Genomic DNA, 18,547 nt, shown 5'->3' on the forward strand with positions numbered 1-18,547 from the left:
TAATATTCATTTATTCACGTACTTCTAACTAAATTCAATACAACGTTGTGTCAAAATTGCAAAAAAATATCATTTAAAAAATATTGTTTAATATTAAATTATGGCCATCATTTTTTAAACACACGGTATTTCCAAAATCAGACTCCATAAGAACACTCCCGGTTACGAATGCAACGTTGTGTCAAAATTTTAAAGCAATCGGTGAAAAACTTACGGAGATCTTAGATGAGGAACAAACATTTACATTTTTATTTATATAGATGAAAGAAAAGAATGAGTGATTTGTTTTATATTTATTAATCTAATTTGTCAACATTAATAGTTCAATAGTTGAATTTTCAATAATCACATCGACATATGTTTAATAATACATTTTGCAACATTTTAACAAATAACATGTAATGAAAATACAATTATTTATAGTAAATTATTTCTTGGTCCCATAACAAATAAAATCGTTGCTTCAAGTTAATATTGGTCTTTTTTACGTAAAATTGCTAAAATTGTAGCTTAAAATTTTCAATAAAGCTATAATAAAATTATTGCTTAACATTGCTTAACATGTTAAAATTGCTTAGCAATTGGTTAGCATTTAATTGGTTAGCATGTTGAAATCTTATTATAACTCAATAACAATATGAATGTTTGGACGTCTGTATCTATTTTTAATTGTTACATCAGTTACGTAGTAATTTATATTATTTGTTTGTGAACATAATCACCTGACAATAATTGTAGCAGTAACTTTAATAATTATTTAAATTTACATCCTTTTTTTACTTTGATTTCAAATGTTTAACTGCGTCAACTTTTTGGCTATGCCTTGTTGATTAACTCTATTACTATTATTGTCTCTGTTGCAGCACAACATTACAGCAAATATAAGTGCTCACATATGTACATACATTTTAATCGCTCCAATCACTATGTGGCTTTTTGAAAGACGTTATTATAATGTTACAAATACGTATTTTGTAATTGTTTTAACGACATAATGACTTGAGCAATAAAAGTAAAAATTTAAAGTATAAACTTTTAAGAAAAACGAAAATAAATATATAAACAGAAAAACAAACATATGTTACATACGTCGATTTCACAACTTTCTCTAACACATATATAATTATTTATATTTGTATATAACATATATACACAACGTTTATAATATCTTATCTACATATGATTTTTACGTGCACGAAGATTATAATAATAAAGGAAACGAAATTTATTAATTCTTCGTAGACGCTTGAGAAGAAATATAAACATTTCGGTGGGAAATTTAAATTTGCAAATTGCTTTTGGCCGTAAAAATTAAATAATTCGTTGTATCTCAATCTTCGCATATTAATTAACGAACTAAATCATTTTACATTTTGATAATTTCATAACAAGATAATTTTTTACGTCTACGAAATAATACATAAGCATCATGAAATACGTGATTGGAAAAATTCTTTATGCGTTTTTAGTGTCATGTCAAAAATTGTACGTTTATATCAACGCACATCTTTGCAACGCGCGACTTTCACTACGTAATGTACTTACAAGGATGTTGCTTAAGGAGTTCGTACAGTAACACTGATAGTGTGCCAGCAAAAGTGGCACAAGGAGATACACAATATTGCATTACACCTATTATGTTGTTAACATGAATCCCAGCAGGCTACACAACCGGCGATCCTAAACAATTATTAAAAAACATAGCTCTTTACAACTTTTTAAATAAAATAATTATTTTGTCTGATAAAACAAAATGCACTTTGTAAATTTATAATATATTTTAAGATTTTGCGCTACGTGCGACAACTGCTTATCAATTTTTTTTCTATGCTTTTTAGCTATACTTTATCTCATTACAATAAATTATCTTTTTATAATACACATTGGATGATGTATAAAATGTAAAATATTCATAATAACATTTGTCATAACATGTGCATAAATAACAGTATAACAAGTATGCATTTAACTTGTGCAACATTTTTATGTTATATTCACGTTGAGTGTTTAGTGGAATATAACTGTAATAAAGTGTATGATTGCACAATCACAGTATTTATAATATGGAATATTTATATTCGTTGCTTAATAAAATACAAACGTGAACATGTATATATGTAGAAAATATAAAGAATGTTCTCACCTTGTTAAGACGACTAATATATTTTCTTCGTAAATTATTAAATTATAGCAAATAATATTTTATTAAAATAATAAACGTCGCTGAATGTAAAATGTTGAAATACTATATATTCCAAATTAATGTCACATTTAAATTCGTTGACTACGCAGTTGATTTTAGCAAAAATTTTATCAATTATTCGTTATGTAATTTTCTAATTTTCAATTTGATTATATAATTAATTAAATCGTGGTAGTTGCCAAATTGAAATGCATCATCTGGAAGCATTCTTGAAGCATTATTTAATCGATTGTAATTGAAAAAATTTTTACAAAAACCATAAGTTTGTCTGAGACCGTTTATCATTCGTCGCTTTAACTTATTTGGTCCACGAGAGCCGCTGGGTGTAAGGAAATACTTGAAACTAGGATTGGTTGCAGGTAGCAGGCGCTAATGATCGGCAACCGCGGGCTATCTGAGCGCGCCATCACTTTGAAATCGATTGCTCTTCGAGAACCTCATTGGCTCTCAGCTTGATCTCCTTCCATGAATACTGTATATCCCTGCTTTCGCTGAATCGCGAACAAACGGAGAATCGCAGGAAGTACGTGTCCTTTATTTTTGACGGAACGAGATGGATATTTCCTGCAGCGTTAATTCTCTTTAGCAGGATTTCGTTGAGCTCATTAGATCCCTGTGAAACATTATAGAGTTAGTTCCACTGCTATCTAGTTAATTCCATTTTCATAGAAATAATACACATGATTTTTCCAAACATTATTAAATTTATCATTATTAAAAAAAAATTATTTCTTTCACTTATTTTAATTTAAAATAAACTATAAATTATAAATTATCTTTTTAAAATCAAAATAATATTGAACATACAAACTTATGTTTGTCAAGAAAGGCTTTTTTTCGCAAATGTATATTTGTAAGAGTAATTGATTTATAAACCTTCAATCGGAAGCAAACTAATCCCATGATAACTTCGCCCACGATTTCGAAGCGAGGATCGGAGAGAACTAACGCTTCGAATTCATGCGCTTGAGCGACGTGCGATCTGATGAACTTTTGAAGATTCTCGATCCCGTAGAGCCTCAATACGAACCAAAGTTTTAGAGATCGAAATCTACGTCCAAGTGGAATTTGCCAATGCTGTAATGAAGTATACTCAAATTAATTATATATTTTGAATTAAGTAATGTAAATTTGAAAATCTATCAACCTAACAGACTTTCAAAAGATTTTTACCCTATAATCCGGTGCTGAACCCTGCATGTCGTGCTTCAGGTACAAAGGATCGACATTGAAAGCGTTTATGACGTATGTCGGATCCTTAAGCCACATTGCGGAACAATCGAAATTAACTAACATCCATTTATGCGGGTTGAAATTGAATGAATCTGCCATTTCGACGCCTTTCATTAAATATCTGAATTCCGGGCAAATAAAAGCAGATCCTGTAAATCAAAGAGATTCGTTTTAATTCTGTTTTTTAATGAGTTGCTGTTTGAGAAAGTCCATTATTATTTTTTTGTATAATAAAAGAATTAATTTATACCTGCATAAGCAGCATCTACATGCAGCCAAACATCTTCACTATTTGCTACAATGCCCATTTCATCGAGGCGATCGAAAGCGCAATTAACAGTGGTACCCAAAGTAGCAACGGCCTATGATAAAAAATCAGTTTTTAATTTTTAAGTTACCGATTTTAGTTTATTGATTTCTTTTTAAAGCCCGAATTTCTTAATAATTAATATATTTATCCTAATTAATACTAATTTCTCATTATAATGTTAAAATTTAAGTTTATTATTTTTAAAAAAATTATGGAGTGTGACACCAATATTTTTATGCGATATTATATAATATCATTAAATTAAAACAAATAGTTAATTATAACAATTCAGTTTCAGAGAATTTTTTACATTGCCAAAAAGTCTCTATGTTTCCAAGAATCTTTTACAAAAGGGCTCTATTTTTTCTCGTTTTCTCTCTGTTTTCTCTCCCAAAATTTTTTAAAATATTATTTTATTAAAAATGTTTGCATCTCTCATATTCACATAGTACATTGAAATTTCTCTTTTAGCGATTTTATCTAATTCTTTAAAGAAATTAAAAATACAGGTGTAATAGTAAAATAAGTTAACTACTGGACCGATAAACATAAAGATTTATTTTAAAATATTATTATACATTATTGAACATATGAATATAAGATATTAAACATGAAAATTAAATTGAGCATTAATGTCTAACTAGTAATAGTCGATAAAAGAATATCGGATAAACTAGACTTACATAAAATGGTATGAATCCTTGCTCTTTATCCTTTTTGATTGCTTCAGCGAATGTGTCGCCGCGTAGCTTATGTTTTTCATCGACTTCTAACTGTCTAAATTTTACTCCACCAAGAAGTCCAGCGCGTTCAACCGAACTATGTGCTTGGCCTGAAAAATAAATATAATATTTTATTGCACATTTTTATTGCGATTAATTTACTAAAAATTACTCGGTTTTCAAGAATCTGCGATATCGCTTTAACGTAGCATTTATTCTTTTATTATATAATATTACTTATAATTTTTGACGATATTCAATATTTATTTAGAATAATAATTTCTAAAACTAAGATGCATTTATATTTTATTAATTTATATATTTATATATTTCTTCTAAATATTTTCAACACAATGTACGTAATGTTTTGTACAATATTTGTGGAATAGAATGTTCTCTTTTATGAATATATCGACGAACTTGTCGGTATCATCTTTAGTCGCGGTTATATAGCGTACAAAAAGAAGTAAAAAAATTCTCCATTCTTCTAGAACAATAGCTCGTTGATAATATTATTCCGCTCGATATTTCTAATAAAAGAAATACCGTGCTTATTATTCGTCGCATCAGTATTCATCGGAGAATAATTCTAGAAAATTTTTCTTTTTCTTTTTCTCCATTTCGATAAAGCGCGTCGAAATTATTATGGAAGGTGAGAATAGCAGAGAAGTTCGGCTTGTGAAATATAACCGGAGCGGTTATTACGAGTTGCCATGGCGACAAAGTGCTGCTTGATGAAGTGCCATGAACCCCATACTCACCCTATCACTCCATCCCTCTCATCCCCTCTATTCACATGCTTTTGTAGTGATTGCGCCCGGTCACTGAAAGCGACCGGACACTTTTCAGCGTTATATTTATTCATTCCAATGTAATGCAATGAATATGAATAAAATATTGTTGTAATTCAATGATATTATAATTACTCCAGAGTTTTTAATTATGATTATATAATACAATGAAAAGTTATAAGCTATTTTGTTGACTTAAACTAATAAATTTTATTGCTTTTGTCACATCATAATAAGATGGTGAACATTTCTTATTGATAAAATGAAAAAGTTTATAATAATAAATTTTTAAAAGTTATAAAATAGTATTGTTAAGAATGTTTCAAGTGCACAAAGCTATCTATTTATGTCATATATTTATTTGTTTTAATGATACATTATATTTAAAAACTGATGATGAAATTATAATATCTTATGAATAATATTAATCTATAAAATATAGATTAATTTAAATTATAATTATAATGATATTTTCAAGATTTACGCACTGTCTTTACTTTTATTTTTAATTATATTTTTATTTCTATACCTTACTATTCTATACCTTTTTTATACTTAACTTAATTGTGCCTATCATAGCTTATTTAACACTCATCAAGATACATGTCATAGTTCAAGTATTTATTTAAAGTCACTGAACGTCACACTTGACGCTTGTTGTTGCGCTGCTTTTTTGCTCAATAAAGATAAACAGGAATCGATTGAATAATAATTTATGCAATAACTTTATATTCCGAATGTAGCGCATAAATTTATTTTAAAATTATTTGAATAAGAAAAAAAGTGTTCAAATAAGTTAGATTTGTTTCCGTTTTGATAAAATCTCTAATAAATTTTTACATATTACTGATACAGATATACTATAGCAAAATGTGTACTCACAAGAACAGTATGCAATTAATTTGCTGATAATCTCGTTTTCCGTCCAATCAGGATGCTGCTCTTTAACTTGCTTTATCTTTTTGGCCTTCGCTCCTAGCAGCGCTACTAAAGTGGCTTCGCTAGCAGTGCCCTGTAGGTGAAAATTACATCTTAAACAAGCTTAATAGCTCCCTCGTCTTCCGATATAAACTATCTTGTAGAGATAAAGATTAAGTATCTTTTGTAAATGTAATGCTGTTTGAAATGTCATTTACCTGAATGACGCCACCACCTTTACCACCGCTGGAGGCAAGAAATTCTTTTGGCAAGTCCAGCATTTTTCCTAGCCAATCCAGTACGACTACTTCTAGTTCTGTACAGGCTGGACTCGCGATCTGAGATTCAGGAAAGTGAATATTAAAAATGATTAATAAGATAACGTGTATTTAATACTCTCAGCGTTTGATATATTTCCTCATTTTATAGTATTTTTAATCTTTTACAAAAATTAAGAACGTTATTTTAAAAAATAAATATTTTATTATTATTAATATTACTTTTTTTATTAATGTTTTTATCGTGAAAAATAGATTTTGTTATTAAAGATATAAATAAGGATCTTAACAATTATTGCAGAACATGTTAATTGACACAATTCTCAAAGTGAAGAGAGGCAAAACACTTACAATAATCATTCGAGATAAGTAAAACATTCGTATTTGTCAATTGCAAGTGCTTATGTCAAGTGTAAGTACTTACCCACGTGAATCCGATGCACGCAATAGCTCCGCTTAACATATCGGCCAAAATCGCTGGATACGATTGCGCAGTGGGAAAGTATGCGTGGAATTTTGGACTATGCCAGTGAGTAACCTAAACAATTTTATCGTAATTTAATTCTTGCTTGCGCAACATCGTAGATGCCAATGATATAATTAATTAATCTAATTCTTTAATTTTTATATTATTACGGTTTTCTTTTGTGATATATAGTTCAATTATTGTAATCGTCTCAATAGATCAATGATTTATCTAAGGTAATTACGTACACCTGGCATTATCACTCTTTCGATATCGGCCATTATATCCTTCCACTGTTCAGGAGTTTGTGGTGCTTCGGATGGCAAGAGGGGTTTCATGTATCCTGGCTCTACTGTGGGCAAAACTCGCCTGGAAATATTTGAAATATTTTCATACGCACAAAAAATATATGTAAAGTACAAAATAATATATAAATTAGTTTTTAATGCAGATTTATCTTAAAACGATTTTTTTATTACGGTATGTGGTTTTTATCACTTACCTGTCTCTAATATTTTCCAAATAGTTTGTGATGTACTCCGCCATCTCCTTGGCGTAAATCTTGAAGCTATCGGGATCCATGATTTGTCTTCTTCTATCTACAATAGAGGAGATTGTACGAAGATATAATAATATATCGGAAGTATCCGTTCGATTATGCTGTTACGTATTATCGTGAAATAGGTGCGGTTCTTTAGTATCCTTGGCATATCATTTCGCACGAGTGCTTTGAATCAATGTACAAATGTCCTGCCTATGTTCTTATTTATTTATCAGGATTGAACGTTAATCGGAATGAATAGAGAATAATAGCGATTGCATTTCCGCATGTTACGCGACGAGAATTGATGCAAATGACTATAAAAAAGTATCTTGCTATCAAGATGACCGTGATAATTTATAGAAAGCGTGTGAAACAGTTAAAATTGTTTTGCTAGATTCAAGGTTGTGTGTTAATAAAAACAACGATTTTAGATAAAAAGAGAAAGTGACATTACTACGAGGATTAAAGCAAGAAATTGCAGCATGAGGACGATACTATCAAGTAGTTGCATAAGAATATGCTAAACTCAGTATAATTTTAATAAGTAAAACGAGGTTAAAATTAATAATTTATTACCTTTTAATAATTTATGTCGAAAGTCAAACAAAAGATACGAAAGTCATTATTAATATAAAAAGAGCGCAATATATTCTATAATCTAGTTTCTTAAGTACGGTACATTATTTTGTAAGTAATTAACAATTCTGTAAATAATCATAGATAATAGTGAGTAATAATTTCGTTATAACATAACTCTACTTTCTTAGAAGAGATCTGCTTTTGTCATTGTTCATTATTATTTATACATAACGTCATTCTCTGTGTCTAATGCATTAATGTTTAAGAAGTTGACAGCTCAAATTTACCGCGTAACTTAAACCGGATAGCATCACTATTTGCGTCAGTACTAGCGCATCTACTTTCTATCCTCTTTCTAATAAAAATTTTAGATGACAAAAATGAGCATATACGTAAATACATTTGGCCTTTCGAGTGAGATGTTTAATAAGCCTAGACATCGATAATCAGCGATGTAGAGCCAATGACGTAGGTCTTAAGAAACTCGGCAGGTGAGGGAGGCATATGTGTTTATGTGTTGCCAGATAGAATGTCCACGTGAGATCGAGAGTGGAGAAGGAGAAGGACAACGAGATCGAAAGAGCGGTTGTGACGATCAGTAAAATCGCCTTCGCGTGGAGAAGTAAGAGTGAATTCGCCATAATGACCATGACTCATTTTCATGGAGCTGGTTTCGTTCGAATCGCCGCCTATCCTATCGTACGTCGAAGCACGATTTTGTGTCTGCTACGGTTTTTTACCCACTCGCACTATGACGTACTCGCGAAATATTGCAATGGATTTTTTATGAGCAATCGTAAGAGGCTAAATCGTGTGTTCTTTGCTTCACATTTTTTTTTTTTTTTTTTTGAGTTGGTTAAATTTAATCGCATCAATTTTGATAGTGCGTGAAGAGGCAAAAAGGCAGTAGATAAAAAGCAAGACAGAAAGCAAAGAATACATTACAGATTAGTCTGAGAGGATGAAAAAAAGTTGCATTTTAATAATTAATTCTTAAATAATATTACGCAAATTTTACACACAATAAGATATTTAATGATACCAGTAAGATATCTATGCAGATTTTTTACTTTGTATCACGGAATGACATTGTTCTCGTTTTAAAATAATACTATTGGATCTACTTACTCTACTATTTATTTATTTTTTTTTTCTTTTACAGTTGGTTTGAGGATCAACATTTTTTATCGTTGAGTAGAAATAAATTTAAGAAGCTTGCAGTTTTTAAATTTCGACAATTTTTAACTGTCGTGTTTTACAGCTAAAACATTTTTTTTTTTACTTTAGGTCCTGCTTTAGGTTCTGTTAAAGCAAAATTAAATATATTAACAGCTTGTATATTAAAGATATTAACATTATTAACAAATGGAAGACAAGGAAAATAAAGCACGAATAATATCGCTGCATTTATTTCAAATATACTCGATTTAGAAAGTAATAATTAATTGCTGTTGAAATGTTTTAGTACGCGAGGAAAAGTGGGAAAAAGGAAACAAATTAGAAATGTAAAGAAACAAATGACTCCTCACGCGATAAGGAAAGTCTCGCAGCGATCAGGGAATCCCCTCCTGATCAGCGAATGTTTCTTGAAAAATAAAAAGTACGAACGCATCAATAATTAGACGATAGTTGCATCATTGAGCTATGTTTGATTGGGTTATCGTAAAGCCATCGCGATTTATTTATTTGTACCGTCGCAACATAGCATTTCGTTAAATCGAATAATTTTTATGAAATAATTTTATGCATAAGACAATTTTATTTATTAAGTAATTTGTTGTCTATCATATATTTTGCTCTGCATAACTCATTCAGATATTCAAGAATTGATATTGCATTATAGAACCATTTGCTGCTGTGTATGTATATTTGTAATGTATTTTATGATATTGTAAAATATCTATCAATTCGACCACAATTATCACAATTTTTTTCACGAGAGGATTTAAACTAAATATCAAATTAAATGCCTATTTTAGCATTCATTTATTAACAAAGCGTTTGTGTATATAATTTTTTTTAAGTATAAATGAACTATTAAGTATGAATATATTGTATGTTTTTTATCCACATATAAACATTGTGTCGTAACAGAAAATTTGACGAGATGATATTGAATTGCATATGATATTAATTTATAATAAGAAAAAGATAGCGTTTAACTTATCGTCATATTGTGATAATGTTATATAGTTTATCTGTATTATTGATTTAGTTAGTTTATCTATATTATTGATTTTTCAGTTAATGTGTTTTCTCAAATACTGATTAATGTGATAAAAACATCTAAAAAAAGAGTTAAAAAATCTTGTATTCCGCAAGTGTACTGTCGGAGTGAAATCAACAAAAATACTCGCGCTAAATTTATGTGGATTTCGAATATAGCACACGTCGAAAACGTTACTCTTATTCGTACAATTATTCAGACGGCAATTTCTTTTTATAACACGCCAATACGCTAAAAATAATCTGCAAATATTAAATAATTCCGAAACACTCTATTCAATTTTCTTACGAAGTTCAATCAACCTTTTCGAGCGTGACAGATTAATTTAACCAGCTAATGCAGTTAGCTTTTCGGTCGAACTAATGTCGGAGCGAAATCTGTAGCGAAAGCTTAGTAATTGGTTTTGGATACTCTGTGCGCACGTTTAGAGACTAACAAGCGCTATTAGAGTTCACTCCTTGACATCAATTATAGAACTTCCTAAATAGTCTTGATTTCGAAGTCACTCAGCCTCTTGTCGAATATTTTAAAATGCACTTTTTCTACATTGAACGTAAATTTATTGTTAAGAAATTTTTAATTATAAAATTATCACAAGTTCTTGCAATTGTTTAAACTGAAATTATTATAGTTAGTACCTTCTATCATAAGGTTTTGCTGAAGTGTCTAAAAATTTAATTAGATGCAAATTTGAAAATAATTTTGATGATTCAACAAAATTGTTTTTAATCTGTATCTAAATTTTTAGATACTTTAGCAAAACCGTTCTTTGAAAATTGCCTTTGAAAATTTAATGTAGCGAACACTGCGATTTATTATCAAATTTTCTTAAATATATTTCGTCACTCAATTTTCTCATATTAGCTGTCAAAAATACTGCTGAAATATAGTGCCTATAATAATATATAAATTTCTATATGCGTTTCTACAATATCGATTTTAAGGAATATTTTTGTTTTTCCTGCCGCAGATAAAATTGAATTGAAATTCGACTTACGTTTGAAGTAACGCGCGAGCGTCGATAATCTGGCGATTCACTGATCGATTCTTTTTGACAGATTCTCCCTGACAGCAATCCTTTTTGATAATATCCACGTGCTGATTCCACGAACTGGTGATACGCACGACCAGTGTTCCACGACGAATTGACGCTCCATCCGTGTCGTGCCGCGCTTTATGTAACTCCCCACTCCTTTGTCGTTCACCAGAGATGCCGTTCTACCAATCGCGATCATGTCGCACGTCGAGATTCGCTTGCTTCGCCCCGTCGCGAATATGTCACGGCCAAAGATCGATAACGGATATGCGATCGATAGCAGCTGGTCATTCGGTTAGCGGCGCGTAGGTGGTGGATGCACGTTAACTTTTGAATTGCCAGTGACAGGAAATACAATTTTGTTTTACTTGTCCAATTCGGACAAGTGTGCGATTATCTGTTTGTCATGATAAATGATTGACTGCTAATTTAACAATCAGTCGCAAATGAAAAAAATTTAGAATTTTGTTTTTAAGTTTTTAGTTTCATAGTTTCATAGTTTTTCAGGAGTTTTGATCGATGCAAAGAATATTATTTAATTACGAAAAAAATACATTAGGCTGATGAAATTATTTAAAAGTCTTCTATGTTTTAATGCGTTTTCGAACTAGAATGCATTCGAAAACTTAATTCGTCGTTCTATTGTTTTTAATTGTTGTATTTATTTTGTAGTATTTTGTAGTAGAAACGTATTTTACAATTCTTAATTAACGTCTTTCAAGGCAAAGGCATCATATTCAGATTGTGTTAAGAAGACGAGATTGTGAAATTGAGCAGACATAGAAGCATTGGGAGGCAAAATTGGAGCGCTATCGTTAAAAGCGACATCATTTGTAATTTAATTACAAGTGCGAAATCAAAGAAGCATTCAGGCGGTAAATCAAATTATATTGCATATAAGCACGATCCCTGCCTGTTTTCAATCGTACATCTTCTGCCACGATCTTAGAAAGAAACGCTCGCTGATTTGGTTGATTCGAAATTTTGAGCAATTTGATCGTAATCTAGAAAGGAAGCTTTAGGAGCAAAAACAATTATTTTTTCATGATAATGTAATAGACGAAGGTTATTCCTTATAGAAAATCAAATAAAACATATTCTAGATTCGATTTTTTCCGAATCTTATACGTTTCTCTTTTATACTTCATTATTCCATAATTGCGAAATTGTTTTCATTATCTGATTTTTTTTTTCTTAACTTAGAAAAATTATTAAATAGTAAAAATATTTTTCTTGATAAAACTGTATGAAATGTTTTTATATAATCAGATTATGTCTGTTTAAAGCACTATATAATCTCATTTCAATATTTATTATTTCGAAAATAAAGATTCTTAAAACAAGAATATTCTTTTAAAACTTTTAAATTATTAATTGTTATTATATTATGGAACCAGAACTATTGCTCGTGTAATTTCCCGACGATTGAAGATTTTATCGTAGTAGGATCGGATGGTAAATCCCTCGAAGCGGAAAATGTTAATTCACTTGGTATGCAGGAGCAGCAGAGTCGATAATAATCTTAAAGCGGCTCGGCATAAGAAGACGAAAAAAATAAGTAGTAGCAACGTGTGCTCGAGAAGAATCATTTCCTTCTACTCGAGAGCAGAAAAGAGGGATGAAGTCGAGCTGAGAGCCTCGACTCTCCAAGGACTCTAGCTCGACCGGACTTCCCTCTTTAATCTACCGCGTGCCACCGTCTTCTTCGTTCCTTTTTCTTTTTTATTATCGTATTGCTTGCGTGTCGAAAGAAATCGAACAGTAACGAATGCACTTTTCCCCCGATGCACTGTGCCGTCGTCATGGCTACCTCGTCATCGGCTCGGAGTAATCGCCGGGACTTTCCAGGAATGTGTTGCGAGTCATATTAGGCCACTCTCGCACGCGTCAGAGATTTAACGCCGTTCGCGGAGCTGTGCCTCTGACGTCAAGAGCCGTTCGGCGTTAAGAAAAGTATAATCTTTAGCAGATAGCGTAGTAAAAGTGGTTCCTTTTATGTTCCTCCAAAGAGAGTAATTTTGATTTTTACGTATATATTAATATCTCTGTGGGATTATCTTTGCTTTAGCGAATACGTGGTATTATAATATTACATAAATAAAAAGAAGTGAACAAATGTTTTTTTTTTTTTTAAATGGAAGATATAGATAAAGATTGTGTCTTGTAAAATGTAATTAAAATAAAATTAAAATAAACGCTGTGTACCTCTAGTTTTTGCTCCAAATATTCCACACACGCATACATAAAAGTTAATAAGTTTGAAAAAAACTGAATAATATATTTATCTTAATTTTTTAAATTATAATAAATTGTATTACTTACTATATAAAAAAATCTTTTATATCGATACATTATATGCATTGAGAATAAGTAATAAGAAAAGAGAGATTATATTAAATTTTTGTTGCAAATATTTCACAAAATTGCGCACTTGTTTTACAAATTTAGTCATGTTTCCAAGCAATGAATAGACAATATATAATGTATGTATTCGCACAAAATTTTGCATCTTTTAAACATTTTAGCGAATTCCACAAACATCCTTTATTTTGTATTGCTTAATGTAAAATTAATGAATTTTGAATGTTTTGTATTATAATTAAGTAACTAATTAAATAATAATAAAAAAATCTGGTGTCGCACAGGAGTGTGGGTCTTTAGGAAACAAATTTATTTTAGACAATTCATATATAGATTTTTCTGAAACTCTCGATTATGGTCGTAACGTCTATACTGATCTAAAAAAGCACAGTATTGCTTCTTACTTCTACCCACTTGTTTGGCAACATCATCTATTCATCAGAATATTGGTTAGCTAAAGTAATTAAATCAAGTTACGTTCCGAAACTTACTGTGTATAATACGTAACATGAACTATAGGTTTTCAGTGGCAGAAAATTTTGGAACAGAGCTTAAATTGAATGTCGCGTGATAATTGGATACATTTGGCCAATTAGATCGTCCATGTATATTTATGTGCATGTATGCGTGCGCGTGGACGCGTAATTTATGTAAGCGTTTTCAAAAATCGTGTACTATATATCAATTTAGAATAACCGTACCACAAAATAGAAAATTATTCGTTAGATTGGATAAATGGTTTATTTTTCGACGCTACATTTTTTTAATTATAATTTTATCTTTTCGTGGAAAATTATAACTCCTTTCCCATTCTAAAGATGACCTTGTCATTCTTTAACTGTAATCCGCATTTACTTAGCGAAATTGTCAACCGCATAAGGTACGGACAAAAGAGAGGGCAGATTGAAGAGACGGCAATTTCCTGGTGCTCTTTACCTAGTTGAGTGCCAGCTCTGTGTGAAGTTATTCAACCATACCGTGTCCGTAGAAACGACGAGCTTCAACATTGAATCCCCCAGCTATTGTCAGAATCGTAATATGGCTACTTTGCCATTTACTTATGGAGCCGCACTTCACATTTTTCACGAACTTAATGTTTTTTAAGAGAAAATACGAAACGATTTGCTACGGGTATGATTCGAAGAAATTCTTTAATTCTAAGTTTCCCACTTTTGAATCACGTAACAAGTACTCCGATGTGACCTAGAATTGTTGCCGGTTAATGGAATACTCTTGTCCACATGTCACGTTTCTTTTCAACCTCTCGATTGATTTATTTTTGTCTAATCCTCTTCATTCTTCATTTGAAGTGAAAACTGCTAATTTCTTCCGGATTAATATATCCACCTACTTCAAATATTAAAGGTTAATTAATTAAAGATAATACAAAAAATCAATTAACAAAAATAAGAAATTTCGGAAAGGATAATTTTGTTTTAAAAAAGTTTTTTTTTTATTAAAAAAAAGTGCAGAGACGCTTTGTTTCTATATTTCTCATATTATAACCGCTTTTATAAATAGCATCTATCTTTATCAATTATTCTATATTAATAATATTAATTAAAATATTTTAAAATTTAAATAATTTAAATAATTAAAATTTGTAATTGCTACATAAAAAATGCATTATAAAATTTTGTTTTTATATTATACAATACAAAATAATAGGGAAGTACATATAGAGCGACATTGTATTAAAATATTAAACTATATATTTATTGTCAGATAAGCACAAGTTTATTTAGTGTGATGGACGATAAATGTTTTTGTACATTGGATTTATATGTATAACGATATTTCTCTTGTCATTACTCTATGGTCTAATACTTTAATGTAAAGAAGTGGTCATTTTTCTTTGCAATAGCCATCACTTTCGTTTGATAACTGGACTTATCCTTTCCGAAATAATGGGAGTTGTATTTCGCTTTCATACATAATGCATTGCATTTAGCGATAGCTTCCCAGTAGCTGTTAAGAAAACGAATGGTGTTGAATAATAAAATCGACTTCTTGTATACTGAAATTCCGAGTTAAGAGCATTAATGTTATTGAGAAAAGAAAGAATATAAAAAATAATATGTATATTTAAAACATTTAATTCATTGATGTTTACACATTTATGTTTACTAAATAAAACAGATTTGTAAAAATTGTGTTATTTATCCAATATTTTTAATAATTATAGATTATTGCATGTATTACAAAAAATTAATATTTATCTTGAATTATAAACTAAAATTTTTATAGAAGAATTTTATATGCGTAATGTTTAATGCTTGAAATATTGAATTTTGAACATTGTTTTTAAAGGATTAGAAAATGCATGAAATTTCCACGAAATTCAATTAAAGTATAGTGATACCTCGCAATTAAAAAATTAAATCTAGCTGATATTTTTTGCAATAAGTTTTAATTAACACAATACTGAATTTAATTAAATCATTAACATGAATAACTATATTTAATTTAACTAACAAAATTTAATTTACAATGCACAAAATTAAATACTTTGTAAAACAGATGCTAAATAGTCTTGATGTTTGCAACATAACAGGACAGTTTTATAACCTAAATACTGTATAGACATCGAGATGATAATAGTGCGATGATAAATTAACAGTTGGAATAAGAGTTACAATTATCTGTACCAACATTTAACGCTAATGAGAAATTTAATGAGAAGATAGAAGATATTAAGCATTCTTGTATCTGTCAGTATTGCTCATGTTAAAAATGAAATATTAATTAAAGATCTCCGTGTTTAATCTTACAAAGAAACGTAATTTTGTAATTATCGTCTTTTTACAACATTATTTTCTCATCACAATGCGAGGTTTGTTATAATAAAATAAAATTTAATAAATAACGCCTTGTTATACATTTTGTGTTTATTTTTCTGTATAGTTTATCTTATTTATTGATTTGCTAAACAATGTTTAATTTCTTATACTTTTTTCCTTCGGTACAGCTTGTTTCTACCAACGTAGATTAATTTTAATTTTAATTTAACTTACTTTTTTTCTAATTTTTAGAACTAGAATAAGATAACAAGTATTGAAATTAATCTACATTGATAGAAACGGCCCTGTGTCTGATTACACCAAGCATATTAATTAAGAACAGAAATTTTATATAATATGAAAAAGGAAATTAAATTTTTGAAAATAAGTTCTAATTACGGAAACTGTTTTCCTGAAAAATGTTTCAGGTTTAATTGATTCATCTTACTATTTTAATCTGAAATCAAAGTGAAATCATTACGGAATAAAAAGGGACACAAATAAAGAACGAAATTTCTTTATAAGGCTTTTTCAAAAAGATTGTGTCTTAATTCAAGATGGAAACTGTGAAATATTATGCAAATTTCATAGATCCTCATTGGATCGCCGTAGTGGCGACAGGATTGTACACTCATTTACGACAGATCTGCATAATCGGTTTGTGTTTCGAAGAGGAGAACATTTTGCCTTTCGATCCATCGTACGCGTCAATACTCTTTGTATTCTCAGTTTTATGTCTGTTAGCAGAATACAGACTATGGCCCGTAACTCTTAAAGAACCACCAATTCAGCTACTATATATTTATGAAGTGAGTCTTAGAATCATTATCTAGAAATTCTCTTAAGCCGACATAAATAAAAAGAAATAATATTTTTACGCAATACACTTTTTCATAATTCAGAAAATTAATTATGTAATATTAAGTTATCGGATTAAATATCTTTTAAAATAAGAATTTATTGATATATGGACAAAATAATAAAAATATTTAATTGACAAATAATATTGATTTAAAATTTTATTGTATAGATGTTAATAGCTGCATTAAGTACAAATTTAGCAATTCATATGGTATGGATACCAATGCTGCACGTAATTCATTGTTTAACCCAAGAATCCAGTAAGTGGGTACGTAACACTAGAAATATAACGCGTTGTCATAATTATCTTAAATCAATTTTTAAATATGAAATTTTTGTTAAATGAAAACAGTTTCGTTATACGGAATTTACGAAATTTAAAACTCTCGTTTCACTTTAGTTGTCGTGGTTAAATACCGCTATAGGTTTGGATAGCTACTCTTGGTTGATTTCCTTTGCGGAACATATGGCTGCAGACTACGCAGCGACGTACATGGCATTTTGTATGTCGTTATTGTCGTTTGTGTGGATGCTGGACGCTACCGAATCTCTGGACACGTTTCTGGATACGTGGAGCAAGTAGTGAATCCTGAAATCTTATCCGCAAAATTCTTCGACATGTAATATAATTACAACTTATCAATTCGTACCCATATATGATTTCTAATAAATTTTGTTTTAATGTTACATACAATTTGAATATTTTAATATTTATAACGAATGTATTTATCTCGTTACAATTTCTTAACAGAATATTTTATGTGTATACTTATATATTTCAAATAGTTTTTGTTATTTGCAAAATGTTAAATAATAATTTCTCGCGTTCACTAAAGACCTGATAATTAAATATATTTAATATAATTTTTACATAGAAATTAAAATAATAAACTAAAAAATAATTTTTTAAATTAATTTAAATGCTTTAATTTATTATAAAGCTATAATATAATGAGAAACCTATTTTGGTTTTCAGAAAACGTTTACAATTCATAAATATAAGACATCGCAAAGGCAAAAACAAGAAGGTTACTTTCAGCAATCCTGAGGTGACTCAATCATTCTTTTATAGATTTTGTCAGATAAATCCTTTTACGATAAATTACAGAAATTATTTCTAACGTGTGGTACGTTTTTATTGTACATGTCCTTGTGTTTAATAAATATTTGTTCTTATAATATTTTCTAAAATTATTGTTGCATTTCGAATATTTTATAGATATTTATAAAAATTTATA

The 18,547-nt window shown here is 29.6% G+C and overlaps 2 protein-coding genes across 2 annotated transcripts; one reads left to right on the plus strand and one right to left on the minus strand.

The window, feature by feature from the left end:
- Positions 1–276: 276 nt before the first annotated feature.
- LOC105839334 (aromatic-L-amino-acid decarboxylase) lies at positions 277–11,432 on the minus strand. Its single transcript, XM_012685581.3, has 11 exons — positions 11,269–11,432; positions 7,424–7,520; positions 7,170–7,290; positions 6,880–6,993; positions 6,396–6,515; positions 6,142–6,271; positions 4,430–4,578; positions 3,687–3,798; positions 3,377–3,585; positions 3,080–3,280; positions 277–2,816 (listed from the first exon to the last, which is right to left on the minus strand). The coding sequence occupies exons 2-11, from the start codon at positions 7,501–7,503 to the stop codon at positions 2,610–2,612; spliced, it is 1,443 nt and encodes a 480-aa protein (XP_012541035.1). The 5' UTR covers positions 7,504–7,520; positions 11,269–11,432; the 3' UTR covers positions 277–2,609.
- Positions 11,433–15,916: 4,484 nt separating this feature from the next.
- Positions 15,917–18,511, plus strand: LOC105839335. The gene is made up of 5 exons (XM_028193962.2): positions 15,917–16,501; positions 16,877–17,257; positions 17,479–17,577; positions 17,710–17,929; positions 18,286–18,511. The coding sequence occupies exons 2-4, from the start codon at positions 17,006–17,008 to the stop codon at positions 17,890–17,892; spliced, it is 534 nt and encodes a 177-aa protein (XP_028049763.1). The 5' UTR covers positions 15,917–16,501; positions 16,877–17,005; the 3' UTR covers positions 17,893–17,929; positions 18,286–18,511.
- Positions 18,512–18,547: the final 36 nt, after the last annotated feature.

Source organism: Monomorium pharaonis, chromosome 10 (assembly GCF_013373865.1).
Source record: "Monomorium pharaonis isolate MP-MQ-018 chromosome 10, ASM1337386v2, whole genome shotgun sequence".
Taxonomy (NCBI): domain Eukaryota; kingdom Metazoa; phylum Arthropoda; class Insecta; order Hymenoptera; family Formicidae; genus Monomorium; species Monomorium pharaonis.